This window comes from Alosa alosa, chromosome 2 (assembly GCF_017589495.1).
Source record: "Alosa alosa isolate M-15738 ecotype Scorff River chromosome 2, AALO_Geno_1.1, whole genome shotgun sequence".
Classification (NCBI taxonomy): Eukaryota; Metazoa; Chordata; class Actinopteri; order Clupeiformes; family Clupeidae; genus Alosa; species Alosa alosa.
This window is the reverse complement of record NC_063190.1, coordinates 14826575-14843982: the sequence shown is the minus strand read 5'-3', so window position 1 is coordinate 14843982 and position 17408 is coordinate 14826575. Positions and strand designations below refer to the sequence as shown.

Genomic DNA, 17408 nt, shown 5'->3' with positions numbered 1-17408 from the left:
ACAGAGAGCTAGCTCGTTACTTCCTCCCCCTCCCTCCCATGCTGCTCCCGTGCAATTGAAACTCTCCTAAACGCGCATCTCGTCTGTGATTTGCTGGAACAGTTTGTGTTTTTATGGGCTAGGTTTGCCCAGGTTGTTTTTGTTGCTGTTTTTGGAGCCTGGGCCCAGTTTCCCGAAAGCATCTTAAGCCTAAGAGAGTCGCAAAGTCCCTCTTACGAACGTCTTAAGATTTGCCAACTGTTTCCCTGAAACCATCGTAGCTTAAGAACGTCGTGAAAACACTCATAGATCTACGAGTGCTCCAGAGTTCTCGTTACCGGCTAAGAGCGTCTTAACACTTCTCACTGAGGTCACCAACAGGACATACAGCGGAATTACAATTTAGAATACATAATCCAATTTACGTTCCCATTCTTTATTGTGTTTACCTGATGAATCAGATTTTAACGTGCAAGTAGGCTAGCATAGCCTACATTTAATAGTCATAATAATGTGATGAAAAGCGGACAAAAATGCAATCCAGTTATAAAATGAGACGTTGCCAGAATAGTTTGCCATTATCTTTGCTAAGTGAAGGCTATAATTTATTAGGCCTATGAGGTAAAAGCAGAGAAAGGAACATGTGGTTTAGTCTGTACTGCATCAAAATCTAAGCCTACACATTTCCTCACTTTCTTACACGACTTCTTTCTTATCTTCAAACGTGTTCTTAAGTGACACCGCGAAAAATTATTACATGGTGCAACAATCTAGTCTTAAATAATTACAATTATTTATGTCTGTGTGTGGTATATAACCTAGCCTACTTGGGATGCTTACATGCAGATGTCAACTTGTTTCTATTTTCATATTGATGTGAATTAATGTGTAGATCCCAGTTTGAATGGTAGGATGTCACCTGACATCACCATCAAATTAGAGGATATTTCAGAACTATTAACGTGGACAGCTCCCCTTAAGAGCAGTGCACGCGCGTTCACGCTATGAGCATGTTCGGGCAACAGTCGGAAAAATCAAACGAACGACCGTAAGGTGAATCGTAGAAAACCCTCTTAAGAGTGTGTCTCCGTCGTTTTCGGGAAACTGGGCCCTGGGCTGTCCACAGAGATCGCGTTTTTTTTACAGTGAGGACACAGACAGACATAAAATGTTTTAGCCTAAAAAACGTGTGGCATCGCTTAGAGCACCTTTAATTAATCATTTTAGTACATTTCATTGTTTATGAAACTGAGAAACTGGGTTCAGCTGGGACGCTTACAGCCCCAAAGTTCAATGACCTCTAGAGGTCACCTGAGGTCAGATAGAGCTTGTCATATTGCAGACTTGAATTCAGCACACCCAAATTGACAAAGTAAGACTGGTTGCCAACTCTGTCTCAAAAATGCCTGAGGGTGTCACAATTTTGGATTTTGGCACCAGTCTACCATTTTAATGAATTTTCATAAATATTTCTTTTACATTTTGTTTTCCAAGTAATTTCAGTAGAGCTGTAATTGGATATTATTATTTGATTTATCTTTACTCAATCAAAACAAACACAACTGCAATTTGATTGATATTACCTGAAATACACAATTAAATAGCCTGACTTTTTAATGTTTTTTTTTTAAACGGAGATATAGCGTTTTGGAACCAAACTTTTTATATTGCGGTGTTAGGAGAGAAGGTGCTATCAGGAGGGGTGAGTCTTGAACAGGCTGAAGGTAGAGAGAGATGTATGTCCCTGTTCTGATGGCAGCTGGTAGCTCATTCCACCATCAGGAAACTATGGATGAGTACAGGCTAGATTGAGATCGCCTTGTGTATGGGGATGGCGATGCCAGACAAAGTGTCTTTATGAAAAGTAGTGAATGAGAAGAAGTGTAAGCCTGATATGAGTTCAGGTAGCCTACATGGTTGCAGACAAGCATTAGTAAACTGAATTTGATAAGGACAGCATGGTAGTCAGTTAGAGGTCATGCAGACAAGTAGAAGAGTGACATGCTCTCTCAGACTCAACATAGTAATTCACAACATGAAACATAAAGGTCTTTTTTAGTCTGCTACATGCCTTTTCGGCCTCCTGGAATGGTTCATGTAACACACTGTGCCACAAGCTGTTCCCCTGCCTCCTGGATGAAGCAGACTCTTCCCAGATTTCCTCATCCCACAGGGGTACCTTCACTACCACATCCAGTGGAAGATCCAGGCGAGGGATACGGACAACACAGCTGGTCATATTCATCATCTGAATATCAGATGACGTAACATCCATCTAGGATAAAACAGAAAGACAAAAGAAAAGTAATATACCTTTAGCAGAGATGATGGTGATTGTTGTTGCACCATGTTTGCTATGCACTAGACTTCATTAGAGCCCTTACATGATATAACGTGTGCCGTGTTTGCTGAGGTCACATACTAGGCTACCCCTTGTTGCAAAATGTGAGAGCTGTGTGCAGCAGGCAAAGTGAATCTATAGGCTACAGCCTACAATGCAGTAAACTTTCAAGCATTTACTTGCATCCTTTTATGTAGGCTCTACTTTATGATATGGAAGAACTTTGTATTAAGGTTTCTTAAAGTTAAATATTACTGAAATTGTTTTTAAAATGTAGTCTATCTAGTAGCATATTAATTTTTCAAAATTGTAAACTCCCTGTGTCAAAGACATAACGTTAAGACACAGTGTATCAGTAGATTTCTGGTGTCTACGGTTGGGGTAAGCGGCAAGCAGCCTAGCCTCAAACAACAGGACAAGTATGGGTAGCCTACCCTGATTTCCCCTTAGCTACCTATCATAGCATTAAGGAGGCTAAGCTCAATTTTAATGCATGGATGAATAGTCCCCCATGTAATGAAGCATGAGGGGGATGTTTGGAGGAATCTCACTTCGCTGGTTAAGCTAGCGTGCATTTTGGTTAGCCTATGTTTTTAGATATCTTCACGAACCTCCTAAACGGTAACATGCTGGCTCAATTTATGATTAATGCTATACACCACCGACCTCGACAGCGTACCATGTCTTTCTGTAGACTGTTTAATTCAATCCGTGTGCATCCCGACGATTTTAATTCCACATGCACACAGAACGGGCTCTTCCCAATGATGACGAAACGAAAACATCCGGGTACTTTGCTCTGCGTCATACCCACGCCCCTTTGTGGATTAAAATGTCTAAAATCAACAATTTCTCCCCACATTGTGCCTTTCTTTGGAATAACTGTAAGATCATCAGCAAGAACAAATCTATCTTTCTTAAAAACTGGTATGAAAAGGGTATCAATCGTATTGTGGACTTGTTAGATGGCAAAGGGGATGTGCTGTCTTATAAACAATTCATGGCTCAACATTGTTTATATCTTTCAAACAATATAAGTTGGTAACAAAGGCTATCCCTTCTGGCTTGTACAGCTACTTAAAAAAAAAACAGCTACTTAAAAGTCATCTTTGTTATAATGCAATTAATATTACTCTCCCTACACTTTCTCTAAATGGCGTTCCAATTACTGACAAGAAGTGCAGTAACAAACATATTCGAGTTGTACGCAGGAAAGAAATAAGATTTCTCCTAGAGGAAGTTCTTCTGGGGTGCAATAATTGGGCCCATGTAAGTCCTGGTTGACTCCCTTTAAGTATTGCATAAGTAACAAAGTCAAAGAAGTGCACTTTAAAATCTTGCGCACAATATATCCAATACATTTTCTTGTTTCTAAATATTGTGATACTGAAGATATATGTACATTTTGTAAGGGTCATAGCGAAACTTTTGTTTTACAGTTGTTATGGGCAGACATTGTGAGCCACTGGTTCTCAGGGAAATACCCTAATCTTCAATTTTCTTTGAAAGATGTCTTTATGTACTATGAAAATAAGGAAGACACTAGCTTAGAATTTACTGTATTTGTAATCTTGTTATTTTGATAACTAAGTTTTTAATTTGCTTTAGCCACCCTAAATGTACAACAATTTAGCGCTGAACTTGAGTCCTTTCTTGACATTGTTAAAAGATTGGATAACAAAAAAGCTACAACATTGCTTAAACATTACAATAATGTGCTTGTTAATTCCCCTAGTTAATTGTCTTTTTTCTTTTCCTGTTTTTCTTTTCATTTATTTACTTATTAATTGTTGTCTTTGTTTTGTGCAACTTGTAATTTTTTTTGTATAATTGTAACCGTACTGTTTCACTTTTGTATTATCTTAAAGAAAAAAACGCTGGTGAAATATATGCTTCATTTGAGGCCATGATGAAAGTTGTCAGTCTCAAAAATGCCACAGCTTTACTTTCAGAACACATTTTTAAAACTAGATAAGCAAATGGAACCTCCTTGTAAATGACATCTCCCCCTTATCAAGCTCATTTTTCATTTTCGTTCTCATTTTTTCCTCCCACTCTGCCAGCTGACACCGTGTTGAAGCACTCTGGGGGTTCAGCCATGTTGGGAACAGACCCCCTTCCTGAAGGTCTGCCCCCAGTTGAAGTGGACATTGTGTCTGAGGAAGAGGTTGTTGACAGACTTATCCATAAGGCAAGGTTGGCCAGGAGCGACAGTGAAACATCAGCCACCTCTCAGCAACAACCTGTCCGCCACCTCACTGACTGTGAGTGGTACACAAAAACACTGCAGCTATATCACATCCACAGTAGGCTACAGCACATACATTTGTGTTGGTTTTGACATTTTATTTGAGTTGTGTAGCTTTTCTCAGTAGGCCCTATGCATGTATGTTAGTCATTAATACATAAATATGTGTATGTATTAGTAGTGCTCAATAAGGTCTGTATTAAGCATAATTACACATAAGATCTTTATTCAACAATTTCTTATTCTTACTCAATAGGTGAATTATTCTTAGTAAATCCTGAATAAGTAACTTGTTTGTCTTAAAGGAATTATCCGGAGTAAAATGCACTTTAGATCAATTTACAGATGGTTGGGAGTACATACGTTGAGTTGACATCAAAATCATGTCATTTGGATGTGTTTTGCGAAAGTTCAATTTTACCGTTTTTAGTCAAAACTCGTTAGCCTGGAAGTGACCAGGGCAAGTCATTTCGCCGCTACAAAACGCTATTTTCATACCTCTTCTACAGTTCCAAACAACATTACACTTATGTGGTAGTGAGTAGAGGGTCCCTAAAGCCAAACCGAAGTATCCCGAGGTCTTTATGTGGTCGGATAGAGAGTCCAGAATGAATTTCATCAAGCCAGTACCTTTCCGGAAATGTTGCTGCTGCAGCTGGCGTCTTTAGGGGAAAGTCTGTAGGAGTCGATTGCCGAGTGTGGAGTAACACGCTCTGGAAATTCACAATTTCGTCGCCGTGTTTGCTAAAATAAAGTGTTACCCTTTTCTCAAGTGTACTGATTATTTTGCTGATCTATGATCTGAACATAGATGGTTGCAACTTTAATAGCCTTGTAATGAGCCCATAAAATAAAAAATAAAAAACTAAACTGAATATACAGCCGCAAGCTTTGATTAACGGGTCCTATGAATTAGCAGTCTATTTTGAAGAGAGAGCCAATTGGCTCTTTAAAAAATGTGACCAATATGCATAAGAGTAAGGCCTCAATGTGTGTACACCTCAGTGTGCAGCCAGTGGTGGGGCTTGAAGCGCCTGGACTACGTGCTCTTCTGCCCTGACGTCCTGACTACATTCCCTACTGTGGCTCTGCCCCACCTGTTCCACGCATCCTACTGGGAGTCCACAGATGCTGTGGCCTTCATTCTACGACAGGTGAGAAGGTTATGTGCTCTGATTTTTGTTTATGGCTTTGGTTACTTTTTATAAATATATACTCTGTAAATATGTACTATTTATGTTGGCCACCACACTATCCCATCACCCAGCAACACAAGTGTTACTGTCACAATTTTAAAAATGAATCCACGAAATTTCACATAACCCGTTTTATATGTGAGGCAGAAAATTGAATGATCCATATGCAGAAATAAACATGACTTATTGTGCTCATAATTGCATCTGAACCAGAAATACAAGGTCTGTGGGTTGAAGCAAATGTGGTTGCGAGCAGCATGCACTTCTGGTTCCCTGGGCTAGATGCCCCTGCTGGGCTGGAGTTTTTGGCTGAATAGATCGATAGCATTAACAGCATGTGCCCTTTGTGTGTCAGAATCGGTTCTTTCCCGCCGTGGGCTGTGAACTCAGTGGAACAGATCTGAAGTCCCTAGTGCACTGTACTTTTTTGGAAAGAATGATTTATCCTATAGATAGCTTTTAACTCTTGGTTTCTCCCATTTCTTTACCACAGGATTACTTACGAGTCTACTATAAATATAAAGAAAATTATTCAGGCATCGAGAGATCAACCAAATAGCCAATTTAATTGAGTTCAAAGCAAAGCAATATAATAAAATTGACTAGTTGATTGATGGCAAAGCATTGTCATGTTGCTTATCTTTCGAGCAACTCCTTTCAATATAATCAGAAGCATGGTATTTGGTGATATTCTTTTATTTCCAGTGTGTTGATAGAGCCGCTGAAGTCTGACCAATGAGGCTGTTTTACCTGTGGATGGCTTGACTTGGGATAACTTTGGGTTCTTCTGTAACAAAACCTAGTCTGTCCTCAAAGATGGACAGTTATGTTATGTGAGCAGTGGCTGAAAGGCATGCCTTCCATCACCTAGAGTGTGACTTGTCAGACCCGTTTGTCATTGTGTTCTTCAGACATCTAGCAATGCAAGAGCCACACCTCAAGGGCATCTATTTTTCTTCCTGCATAACATCTTTAGACTTCCTGTATAAAAGGATAGACCTAAATACTTAAACACAAAATGCTATTTTTATGCCTTTATACGAATTTCAATGGAGAATCTCAGACCTAGACACAGAAGGTATGTTTGAAGCTGTAATACATGTTTGGGCTGCTGAAAGATATAACTAAATTGTTAGATTGTTCATATTTCTGATGAGCTTGTCTAGATGTGAGTACACAGAGCATTATAATCACTTGACATCTAGGAATCTTATCTGGTCTATTGAAACAAACAATTAGGTAAAGTTCATTTGGAAAACATTTTTCTTCCAGTCAGAGGTGTTTGAATTGATAATGTCAAGCATTCCTTCCCATATTATTTAGATGACATTGCATTTTATTGCATGCTCAAAGGCCTCAGTACCACCTGGTAATAATGGCGGCTACTGTACAGATAGAAATCCAGTGGGGTAGGCATGACTTACGTCAAATAGACCTCTTTTTTACGCTACTGACAGGTTCAACATGTAATCACAAATGTTAGCCAACACAGAAAGGATCTCTATGGATCTATGTAACTATGTCTGTTTTACCCAGTGGATCCAAAGCAGCTTAATAAGAGTGTTTGTACAGGCAGTAGTAAGTTATAGATACATAACATCAGCAGGCAAACTCAATATTACACAGCCCACAGAACAGAGGTCAATTTACAGCATTTAATGGTCTTTATTTTATTTAAGTAACACTCCGTTGCCTTCTTGTAGGCTACATCTCGTCTTTCTGAAGAAGCTCACATTTGCTTATACCATGGTCCATTTGTTTTATTATCTCCTCTTGACGTTAACTACTTTCTCGTGAGCAGGCCTCATCACTGCATCTTCCTTTAGCGTACCGGGAAAATGACCATTGCTGCCCAAACGTGAAGTAGTCACCCGAACTCTATATCAGCTCTGCTTTTAAGCAATACCTGAAAAGATAATGTGTGTGATAATGTTTGGAATGTAATTCATTCACCTAATATTTTGACTATACATATTAACTGTGTGCTCACATGCAGATGATTGCTTAACAAAATTGATAATGCCAGAATTGCATACATTTATCTGAAAAACACATACATTTAGCTCTAGCAACTGTTCAGTATTTCACAGAGCTAGTGTGTGTTCAGTGCTAATCTAGTCTGTGTGTCTGAGGTCCCCCCTCTGCCTCCTCCCTGCACAGCTGAAGCCCTGTAGGCCTAGTCACAGAGCCTCTCTGATCTCCTGTCCTGCTTGCAGACCATGACCTGCGCAAGAGAGCTGTGACATCAGAATGATTACACAGGGCTCACAGAACTATTTATGGACACAAAGGAGTTGCAAAAGGCACATCGATCTTTCGTCCAGGGATTCAGAGGAGGGGGCTCTTCCTGATGCCTCCACGGGCAATTTCAGCTCTGATGTCAATCCACTGGGTTGACATGAGGACAACTTCAAATGAGTGCCATTACTGGACAAAGGCTACCAGCCCAGAGAAGAAGGGAAAAAGAGAGGGATGCAAACAAACAAACAAACAGAGATCGAAAGATAAATCAGCAGACAATAGAGAAACAAAATGCAGCTGAACCGATGAGAAAAAAACAGGGCTTCCATCTAGCCCATGACAATTATTTTCTCTTGGCTTTGAATAAAAGGTTAGGCTGTAAATATTCCAGAAGCATTCTAAGCAAAACAGATTGAGGCAATATTTTCTAAAAGTATTTTGTTCTATCCTTTTGGGAAGCATTACGCATAATTTTGTCATGGTTTTCTTATTTTTATGAACCTGTAAATATGTAGATATGTAAATGTTACCTTCATTACATCCCCCCTCCTTTTTTAATAAAACTTTGCACCACTGTGTAACTAAGCAGTCGTTGTGATATTGTGATAACCTCCAAGCCCTGTGTGAGGATTGGCTCTGGCACATCGATTCAGAAAGTAATTTCTTTAGCATGGTCCCCACGAGAAGGCTTGTCCCAGCTACTCTCGAAATGAGTTCTGACATCCTGATTAGATTTTTTCACACGCTAATTGGTCCTGCTGACTTCCTGATTTGTCTTCCTTCTGTGGTGATTGGACAGGTGTTGCGATGTGACTGCCTGAAAGCTGGCAAGGCGGACTGCTGTGACACCGCACCCCTCTGCCCCTCCAGTCCACGGGAGAAGTGGCTCCGACGGTGCACCCACGTCAAACTACGGGTATGGTCACCTCGCCCCAATCTGTCATGGGCGTGGCCTAAGCTGCCCCCTCCAGCTAAACAGCACAGCTCATGTAACTAGGGCAAATTTCCTATGTGTGAACAGTGCTCTGAGTACTGTGATTGATTGAATAACTTGCCCCTTGCAACTGTGCTTCTGTCGGCCTGGAGAATCATAAAGCCACTTTACAGGCTCTTTGACCTCATTTTAGAACTGCAGCCAGTGGCTGGTTCTCTGAGCTTGGAACTTATTTTAAGCTCTTGAAGACATTTGGCTGAGATTTCTCTCTGCCCTCACTGAGTAGCAAGATTGACAAATTGAGGCAAACAGCAGTTTTAGTGCCAGAGAGACTGAACACTGATTTACATATTTTTTTTGTGATTATATAATACATTCGCTGTTAAATCAAGCTGAATTTCAGTAACACACTGAGTTCTGGTAAAGGCTTTATCAAGGAATTTTCAACAAAGCATTAAGCAGAAGCTGTGAATATAGTTTTGAAGACCTTGCAGAATTTTAGGATGTAAACAACTGAACAAATTATATCAAACAAGCAAGTGTCACTAATAGTGAAACAATGCCCATTACTGGATGAAAGGTTTTCACAATGTTATGAACTATGGGAACATAGCTTGACATTAGGACCAATCCTGCATGAACTCAAATATACCATCTAGACATGTTGGGATGTTGTCAGGTGAGCTTGAGCAATTTTATTTAATGGGTGACATATTGTGTCTGTCACTCAGTGACAGACACAATATGTCAAGAATGATGGGCAATTGCATTTATTTGCACTGTTTTTTCCCCCCCTTCTACCTCTCATGCAGAATGTCACAGCCAACCACAGAGTGCATGATGTTATTGCCACGGAGGATGGTCCACAGACTGTGGTGGGGCGTTTCATGTACGGCCCCCTGGACATGGTCACCCTAACAGGGGAGAAGGTGAGGGCGTGCACTCCTGTGAAACAGCCACAGCACAACTGCTGTGTTTAATGCTAAAGAACTTAATTATGAAATGTCATTACTGAAAGGCACATGGATGGATGGATGGATGGATGGATGGATGGATGGATGGATGGATAGATAGATGAATGAATGGATTGATGGATGGATGGATGTAAAGTAGAAGCAGAGAGTTTGAGCAAAGAGAAAAAGAGTGAAAGTACATTCAGTTATACACACAGTCAGTGCACTGTCAGCGCACACACTGGTTGGACACAGAATTTTAAAGGCACTCGGCAGTCCTCGCACACTGCTGATGATTACATTTGCATCATGTGTACCCCGTGTGTGCCGTGTGCTGACAACTGCAGGTTATGCCAGAGCCTTTAGGCTGTGAGAAAGAAAACGCGACAGCGTTATCAGTGCAGCCCAGCAGCTTTTGCTAGCTGTCACTGAGGCGATGACAAAAAAATCAAGCCCTGGTCAGGTGATAGTGGGTTCAGGGAGAAGATTGTGGTCCATTTTTAGCAGTGCTCTCTGGCCTCTATTGTGTCATTACAGAGAAACCTCTCCCTCCTATGACCTCTGTGTGCCCTGCCTCCAGCCTGCCTACACACACACACACACACACACACATGGACATGCACACACTCACCCACACACACGGACATGCACACACACACACACACATGGACATGCACACACACACACACATGGACATGCACACACACACACACACACACACACACACACACATGGACATGCACACAGAAACACACGCACAGACGCACGTGCAGACACACACACACACACACTCACTGTCACAGACAGACGCACACACACACACATACACAAATGTATTTACATTACATTACATTATATTTGGCTGACATATTTTTGGCCAAAGCGACTAACAACTTGGTAAACAGTTTAAGTTTTATAGCAATTCTCAACAATTTTAGGACAAATTTTAAAAAACTGTACAGTAAGAATAAGTGCATCAGCAGTAAGTGCTGTTTTTAACAGTTACGTGTCAGTTCAAGACAGCTGGTAAGTGCTAGGATCAGCAAGACTTGTTGTAAGTGGTGCTATGAGAGGAGATGTTCTCTAAAAAGCTGGGTCTTCAGGAGTTTTTTGAAACTTATTTATGTTCTTCTCAGTTGTATCACTCTCACTCACCCTCTTCTATCCTTTAGCTATCTCTCTATCTCTCTCTCCCTCTAACTTTTATGATGTGTTTGTTTTTATGATGTGTGTTCTCAAGCTATTTCTCTCTCTCTCTCTCTTAGGTGGATGTATTTTTGATGTCTCAGCCTGCATCCGGTCGTTGGGTGTTCTTTGACACTGAGCTCACTAGCAACAGTGGCCGTGTATCCTACACCATCCCTGCAAACAAGCGACTTCCTGTTGGAGTCTACCCCATAAAAATGGTGGTCAAGTATGTAGGACAGTCCTCATGTGGAATTGTTTATGTAATGTATGGATGTTGTGGATGTTTTCACTGAATGAGCACAGAAGTTGGAGAAAGACAGTGAGAGAAAGAGATAGTGCTTTTATCATTTAAATATAATCACCTCATTTGCTCCAGGTAGTGCTAGAAAGAGATAGTGCTTTTATCATTTAATATATAATTATCTCATTTGATTGCAAAGTCAGTATGGTCCTAGCACTTACTACTACTATTTTTTTTGCAAGTGTAAATTCAATTGAGCCTTTTATATTGATGGTTATATTGAATATTGGAGTGCTTCAGATTGTATTCATGCACAAGTAAGTGGTCCAGAGGGGCAATTAACCACATTCTTGGCGTAGGTGCCTTTTCTGTGTATTGGTGATGCACTTTGATTGCAAAAGATCTTTCTAGATTCATCCTTCTAGATTTGGTCCTCACCTCGCAGATGTACACACTTTAGACTTGTGACTTTTTTTCCTGGCTCATCACCATACCCATTAAACAGGGGTGACCAGACGAGTGCTGAGGCCTTTCTGACCGTGCTGCCCAAGGGCATGGAGTGTGTGGTGTTCAGCATTGACGGCTCGTTTGCTGCCAGCGTGTCTCTGATGGGCAGCGACCCCAAGGTCCGTGCAGGAGCTGTGGATGTGGTCAGGTAAGTCAGATCTATCAGATGGGTGCAATCTGCAATGGGTTTGGGAAGTATTCATAGCTGTATTTCTATAATATGCATCTGTGAGGTAAGACTAAGTGTTTTCTTTTATTTAGAAGAAGGTATAGTGTGTAGTTCTAGGTTTTGTTTGTGAAGGAAATGGCTATAGGTTTTACTTTTGCCAGTGACTGAAGGTGTGGAGAGATTAATGACGAATGATAATAAAGTCAGCTCGTACGGCTCACCAGAGAGCGGCAGCAACACAGATGACAACAAAAACATCAAACCCTGGATAAGCTCTATAAGCTCCTACAGCAAAGAAACTTCAGAGTGCATCAGTAATGATTTAATGCAGCCATGTGGTGTCGGGGAAGCTGTTTTTACAGAAGTTCTCTGTGTGCTAGACAAAACACAGTAGGTTGATATAACAATAATAGAAGCAGATATAGTTGTTGCGATGAATGGATGAACTAATATACGTAGTGTTCTTTGCATTGCATAGCCATGAATCACTGTCATTATTACATTATGGTATATACTGGTTTTCATTTGCTCACATTATTACATCTTTTATAGTATGCTTACAGTATGTGTGAGTGTGTAATAAGCGTTTCAGTGGGGTTGATCAAACTAATGAGCTGAGGGGGCTCCCTGTGTCCACCCAGACACTGGCAGGACAGGGGATACCTGATCATCCACATCACGGGTCGGCCGGACATGCAGAAGCAGCGCGTGGTGTCCTGGCTTTCGCAGCACAACTTCCCGCAGGGCATGGTCTTCTTCTCCGAGGGCCTGGTGCACGACCCGCTCCGCCAGAAAACCATCTTCCTCAAGGGCCTCGTGCAGGAGGTGCTGCTCTCTCCCTCTTTTCTATTTTCTTATCACACTATTCCTGGAGCCTCCTTCCTGTCTTTCTGACTCTCTGTAACTCTTGCTCCCTTCGTCTATTATCATGTACTTACTTGATGCTCTTTCCTCCACTGCCGTATACATACACACACAGAGCTGGTGAAGGACACTCCTGGTGTGTGTTGTTTGCTTTGTTTCCGTCTCCTGCAGTGCCACATTAAGATCAGTGCAGCCTATGGCTCCATGAAGGACATGTCTGTGTACAGTACTCTGGGCCTGAGCCCCTCGCAGATCTACATTGTGGGCCGGCCGTCCAAGAAACACCAGAGCCAGTGCCAGGTACTGTATGTTAATTATGCAGTACACACACACACACACACACACACACACACACACATGCACACACACACACACATAGACACACACACACACACTTTTTTCTCACTTGCTATTTACCAGAAATCAGCACAGACACTTTCTGTCAATAGCAATATTAACCAATGTAATCTGTTCACATATTTACAACCAGAGCAATAAATGGAATATTGAATTTGCCTTGGGTGATGTCAGGAGTGATGTTACCGGAACTGTTTTTTGCATTGAGCTCTGTTGCTGTATTTTGACTTTTTGCAGCTCTAAAGATGGAATTCCCAGGATGTACTGGCCTAATCAAATTCTGTCTTATGCCTGTCTACTGTTTATTCCTCTTCCCTCTTGTGTTTATTTATTTACTTATTTGTTTACTTATTGATTTCTTTTGCTGCTATGCTCTTTTATCACTGGGCTGAGGAAGTCTGTTCTACTCTAACTTCATTATTTGAAGTAAACAGATCTATAAAAACTAGATGCAGGAAATGAAAAAATACCTTTTATCAACCATATCCCCTTCCTCCTGCATAAATCAACCACGTCTCTTTGACATTACCATTTTCTTCCTGTGCTGTCCAAAGCTGCCATGTTTTATTGTCTTCCTCTTCAAGCTATCTAAGCGAGCTCTGTCTCCTTCCTCTTGTGCTATTTCTGTGTAATTGACTGTGCTTGCCGGTGAGCTGTCTCCTTGTAAACAAGTTTTCACTTCAGCCTGACATTTTACACCTTGTTCTCCTGATCAAGGCCAAGAACACAGTGCTGTCACAGGGCTCTCATCAAGTAAAAAGGAAAAAAGACTAATAGTCTTCATTCTTCTCCTTCCTTCTAAAATGTATAGACACTTTCAACAAGGTAAACAAAAACAATGCTTGCACATTCTATTTGGGCCCCAATCTACTTCCTCTGCATTAAGATAAAATATGGGATGTTAAAAAGGAAGTCTTGTGGGGCCAACTATGATGCTGATAATGGAACTCTCTTGAAAGGGTCTATTGGCATAAGAAATTGTCAGTCTGCAAGGCACTGAAATGTTTGGTAGGTCCTGTAACTAGTTCCATTGAATTTACCCCGGAAGCATTTTCCAATTATATCTTTGGGTTTTACACATGTAGTAATTCAACAGTTATATTAGGGCATATGTATTTTAGATAAATGTTTTATTGGGGTAAATGGGTCTGCCTTGTCTTGTCTATGCTGTGAGTTGTTCTCGCCCCTACCTCCAAAAGGCACTGAGGCACAAAGGCTCAACTCAGATTTGTGTCAGAGGATGAAGGATACACCTTTCTTAGTGGGTCACTCTATCCCTGTGTCACAAAGAGAGCAGTAGACAATTGTCTGCATTGACAGTATTATTTGTTTCACCCTTTGCATTAGAATGTAGACAAAGCTGTTCATTCTCTTCAGAGTCCAACCCAAAGATGCTGCATCGTCTTGTACAAGAGAGACACCTGAAGACACACAAAAGCCATAGTCATATTATCTTGGCCTAAGAGATCAATTCTGCAAAAGCCACTGTAGAAAAGAAATGGGCAATCTTTTGCAAGGATTCAGGTGATTGAAAGCAATCACACATAGAAACTAGATATACCATAGAGGTACAAAATATGACCGCCGCTCAGTCCTGTACATCCGTTCCGTGAAAATAAATCACACTTAAATTTGTCTCCATCTTTTACTCCATCCCCCACTCTTGAAACTTTTGTGTATGCTTGTTTGGCATGCCTGAGTGTGTGTGTGTGCGGCTGCACAGAAAGTAGCCTACTGGAGCTGAAAAGGTGAATAGATTGTAGAATAGCCAAAGAAGATGTAGCATTGTTATGAAACCTTTAAAATCTCTAAACAATCACAAGTAGGGCAGTTCATCCATTGCAACTGGATTGATGAAAGGTCACTTACACCTGTAGGCTACATTGTATTTGGGAAAAGCAAAAGGTATCAGCATAATGTTATTTATTTATTTATTTATTTATTTATAAACAAAATAACATCTCTGTCAGTTCCATGCCGTTTTCAACAGCTATCAAAAACAAAGGTCATTTTTAGATGGATGGATTTTTTGTGAATGTTTCTTCGTCTATATAAGATTTTAGTCATCTTTAGTTCATGTGATACTTTATTGTCAATGCACAAATTAAGTAACAGTAGTCTGAAACGAAATGCTGTTTTACATCTAACCAGTGGTGCAAATAACTGACATGTCCAAATGGGCCTTGATGAAATGCGTCGCTAGACTGTTCATACACATTTTAACGGGCCAAAGTTGAAGAGCTGTTGTTCGTTATTGTTCGTGCAAAAATAGGCTGATTCATGTTCCCTTGCATTGTGTAACTGAGGTCCATGGCTAGTCTGGCTTTCACCAGACCAAGCTCAATCTTTTAATAAATCAAAAAATAAATAGCGGGCAGATCAGGCTGGGTTCACCATAGGCACTAGAGATGCGCGGATGGGATATTATTTCAACCGTAACCGCATAGCAAAACGTATCATCCATCCGCCATCCATCTGCACCAACGTTTTTTGACCAATTTTCAAAACTGCACCCGCCCGCCATCCGCTGGTTGTTTTAATGTATATGGGTGATGCGTTTGATTGGTTCAACCGCCACCCGCCTGAATTTAATTAAAATATTATATGTCTTCACGTCATCCGTCACGGTTTAACCGCGGAGTCCACGGCTGTAACCGCGAACTGCGCATCTCTAATAGGCACCCGATAGCCTATTGTTTAATTTTCCGATTGAGATATCCACGCTCTGGCTTTTCTAAATGCAAAAATACATCAGGGAGTTATGACAAAACTGTAACTAACAAACTAGATCCTATTAGAAAGCTGTTAGCTTCCCTAAGCTACAGCTTATAAGGTAGGCCTATTTACAACATAAATTGTCAATAGGCTATGCTGGCGACACAAATAAAATCTCCTTTGGAAACCAATGGCTTACGCCTTACAATATCAAGCGGACTTAAACTGCCATATCGTGGCGAAAAGTTGTAATAAAATTCACGCAGCTCCATGAGGCAAGGAAAATGAAGTAGCGCGAATGAAGTAACCACTTCTAAATGGGACCCCCACTACACAGTAGCTTAAGGTGTGTTGCTAAAGCAGCTATAATGAAATGAAGGTGTCATTGTTTGGATACTTTACACACACGTGCTTTTTAATTTCACTTTTTAATTTAATCAAAGCACATCGATTCCCCTCTCACACCCTGCACGCACTTAAAACAAATAAACAGGCGTCTCAGTCTCACGCATGTATAGGCAAAACTGTATCAGACCGGTGTAAAGTTGATAAATCTTCCATTGCACAGAATGATTTTTGTAGCACGTGCAACAAATGACAGTCGAAAGATACAATTACAGTGCTGCTATCAATTTGCTTGGTAAAACCGCATTTATAGTTTTCTACAAATGCAATCAATCAAATTGGCCTCCATCACTCAACCAACGCTAACGGTAACATTACCTAGGTCCTTATTGATATTATAAGATTAACGTACCTGCAGTAAAAACCAAGCATGTCCGATAAACATCCTCAGATTTATTTCGGCTTCAAGAAGAAATGGGAATTACATTTCATGTGAACATCGTCCTATCCTTAGGCTATAAGACGTTCTCTGCGGTAAACTACAGTCCTGTAGGAAGCGTCCATTGTTTTTCCAACCCACTTTTAACTTCCAACAAAATTACGTCTCACTGCAACGATGCGCCATCTAGTGGACAAACGACTACTTATCGCCAATACTGAAAATGCAGCCATGATGATGATGATGAATATTTGGCTTTCTTTTAATCCTACTGAATTTGTAATTAGTATGTGGGTGCCTGTGTGTGTGTGCATGTGTATATGTGTGCACCGCCATCTACAGGCCAATGAGTGTACAGTCACTAAATGTACACATAACCTAATTTTTTTAGACCCCCCCATGGATGAAATTCTACGAAACTTGGCATACCCCCAGAGAATGCCAGGTCAATCATACACATAAAATTTGGTGCAGTTCTGAACATCTTAACTGAAGATAGGGGCGATTAAAGCAGAATAATATTGCATTTTCATTTTTTACGAGAAAGTACAAATCACAAATGAGTGATTATGGGCCAGGTTGATGTGGGCCCTTGAGACCAACATACCATAAAAGATTCTTCATCCTCGGTGCCACGGTTCAGGTAGTTATTTAGGAAAAACTGCTTTTTATGCGGTTCGGGGGGCCCAGC

General features: G+C 40.8%; 1 protein-coding gene across 3 annotated transcripts in view; it reads left to right on the top strand.

The window, feature by feature from the left end:
- LOC125290151 (membrane-associated phosphatidylinositol transfer protein 3-like) overlaps nt 1-17408 on the top strand; it is an 89616-nt gene that overhangs the window by 67732 nt on the left and 4476 nt on the right. For all 3 annotated transcript variants that reach the window (XM_048237104.1, XM_048237102.1, XM_048237108.1), the window contains exons 10-17: nt 4384-4584; nt 5574-5722; nt 8805-8921; nt 9752-9868; nt 11158-11306; nt 11827-11976; nt 12639-12822; nt 13033-13161. In XM_048237104.1, the coding sequence (XP_048093061.1) occupies nt 4384-4584; nt 5574-5722; nt 8805-8921; nt 9752-9868; nt 11158-11306; nt 11827-11976; nt 12639-12822; nt 13033-13161 (1196 nt within the window). The remainder of the gene's footprint in view (nt 1-4383; nt 4585-5573; nt 5723-8804; nt 8922-9751; nt 9869-11157; nt 11307-11826; nt 11977-12638; nt 12823-13032; nt 13162-17408) is intronic.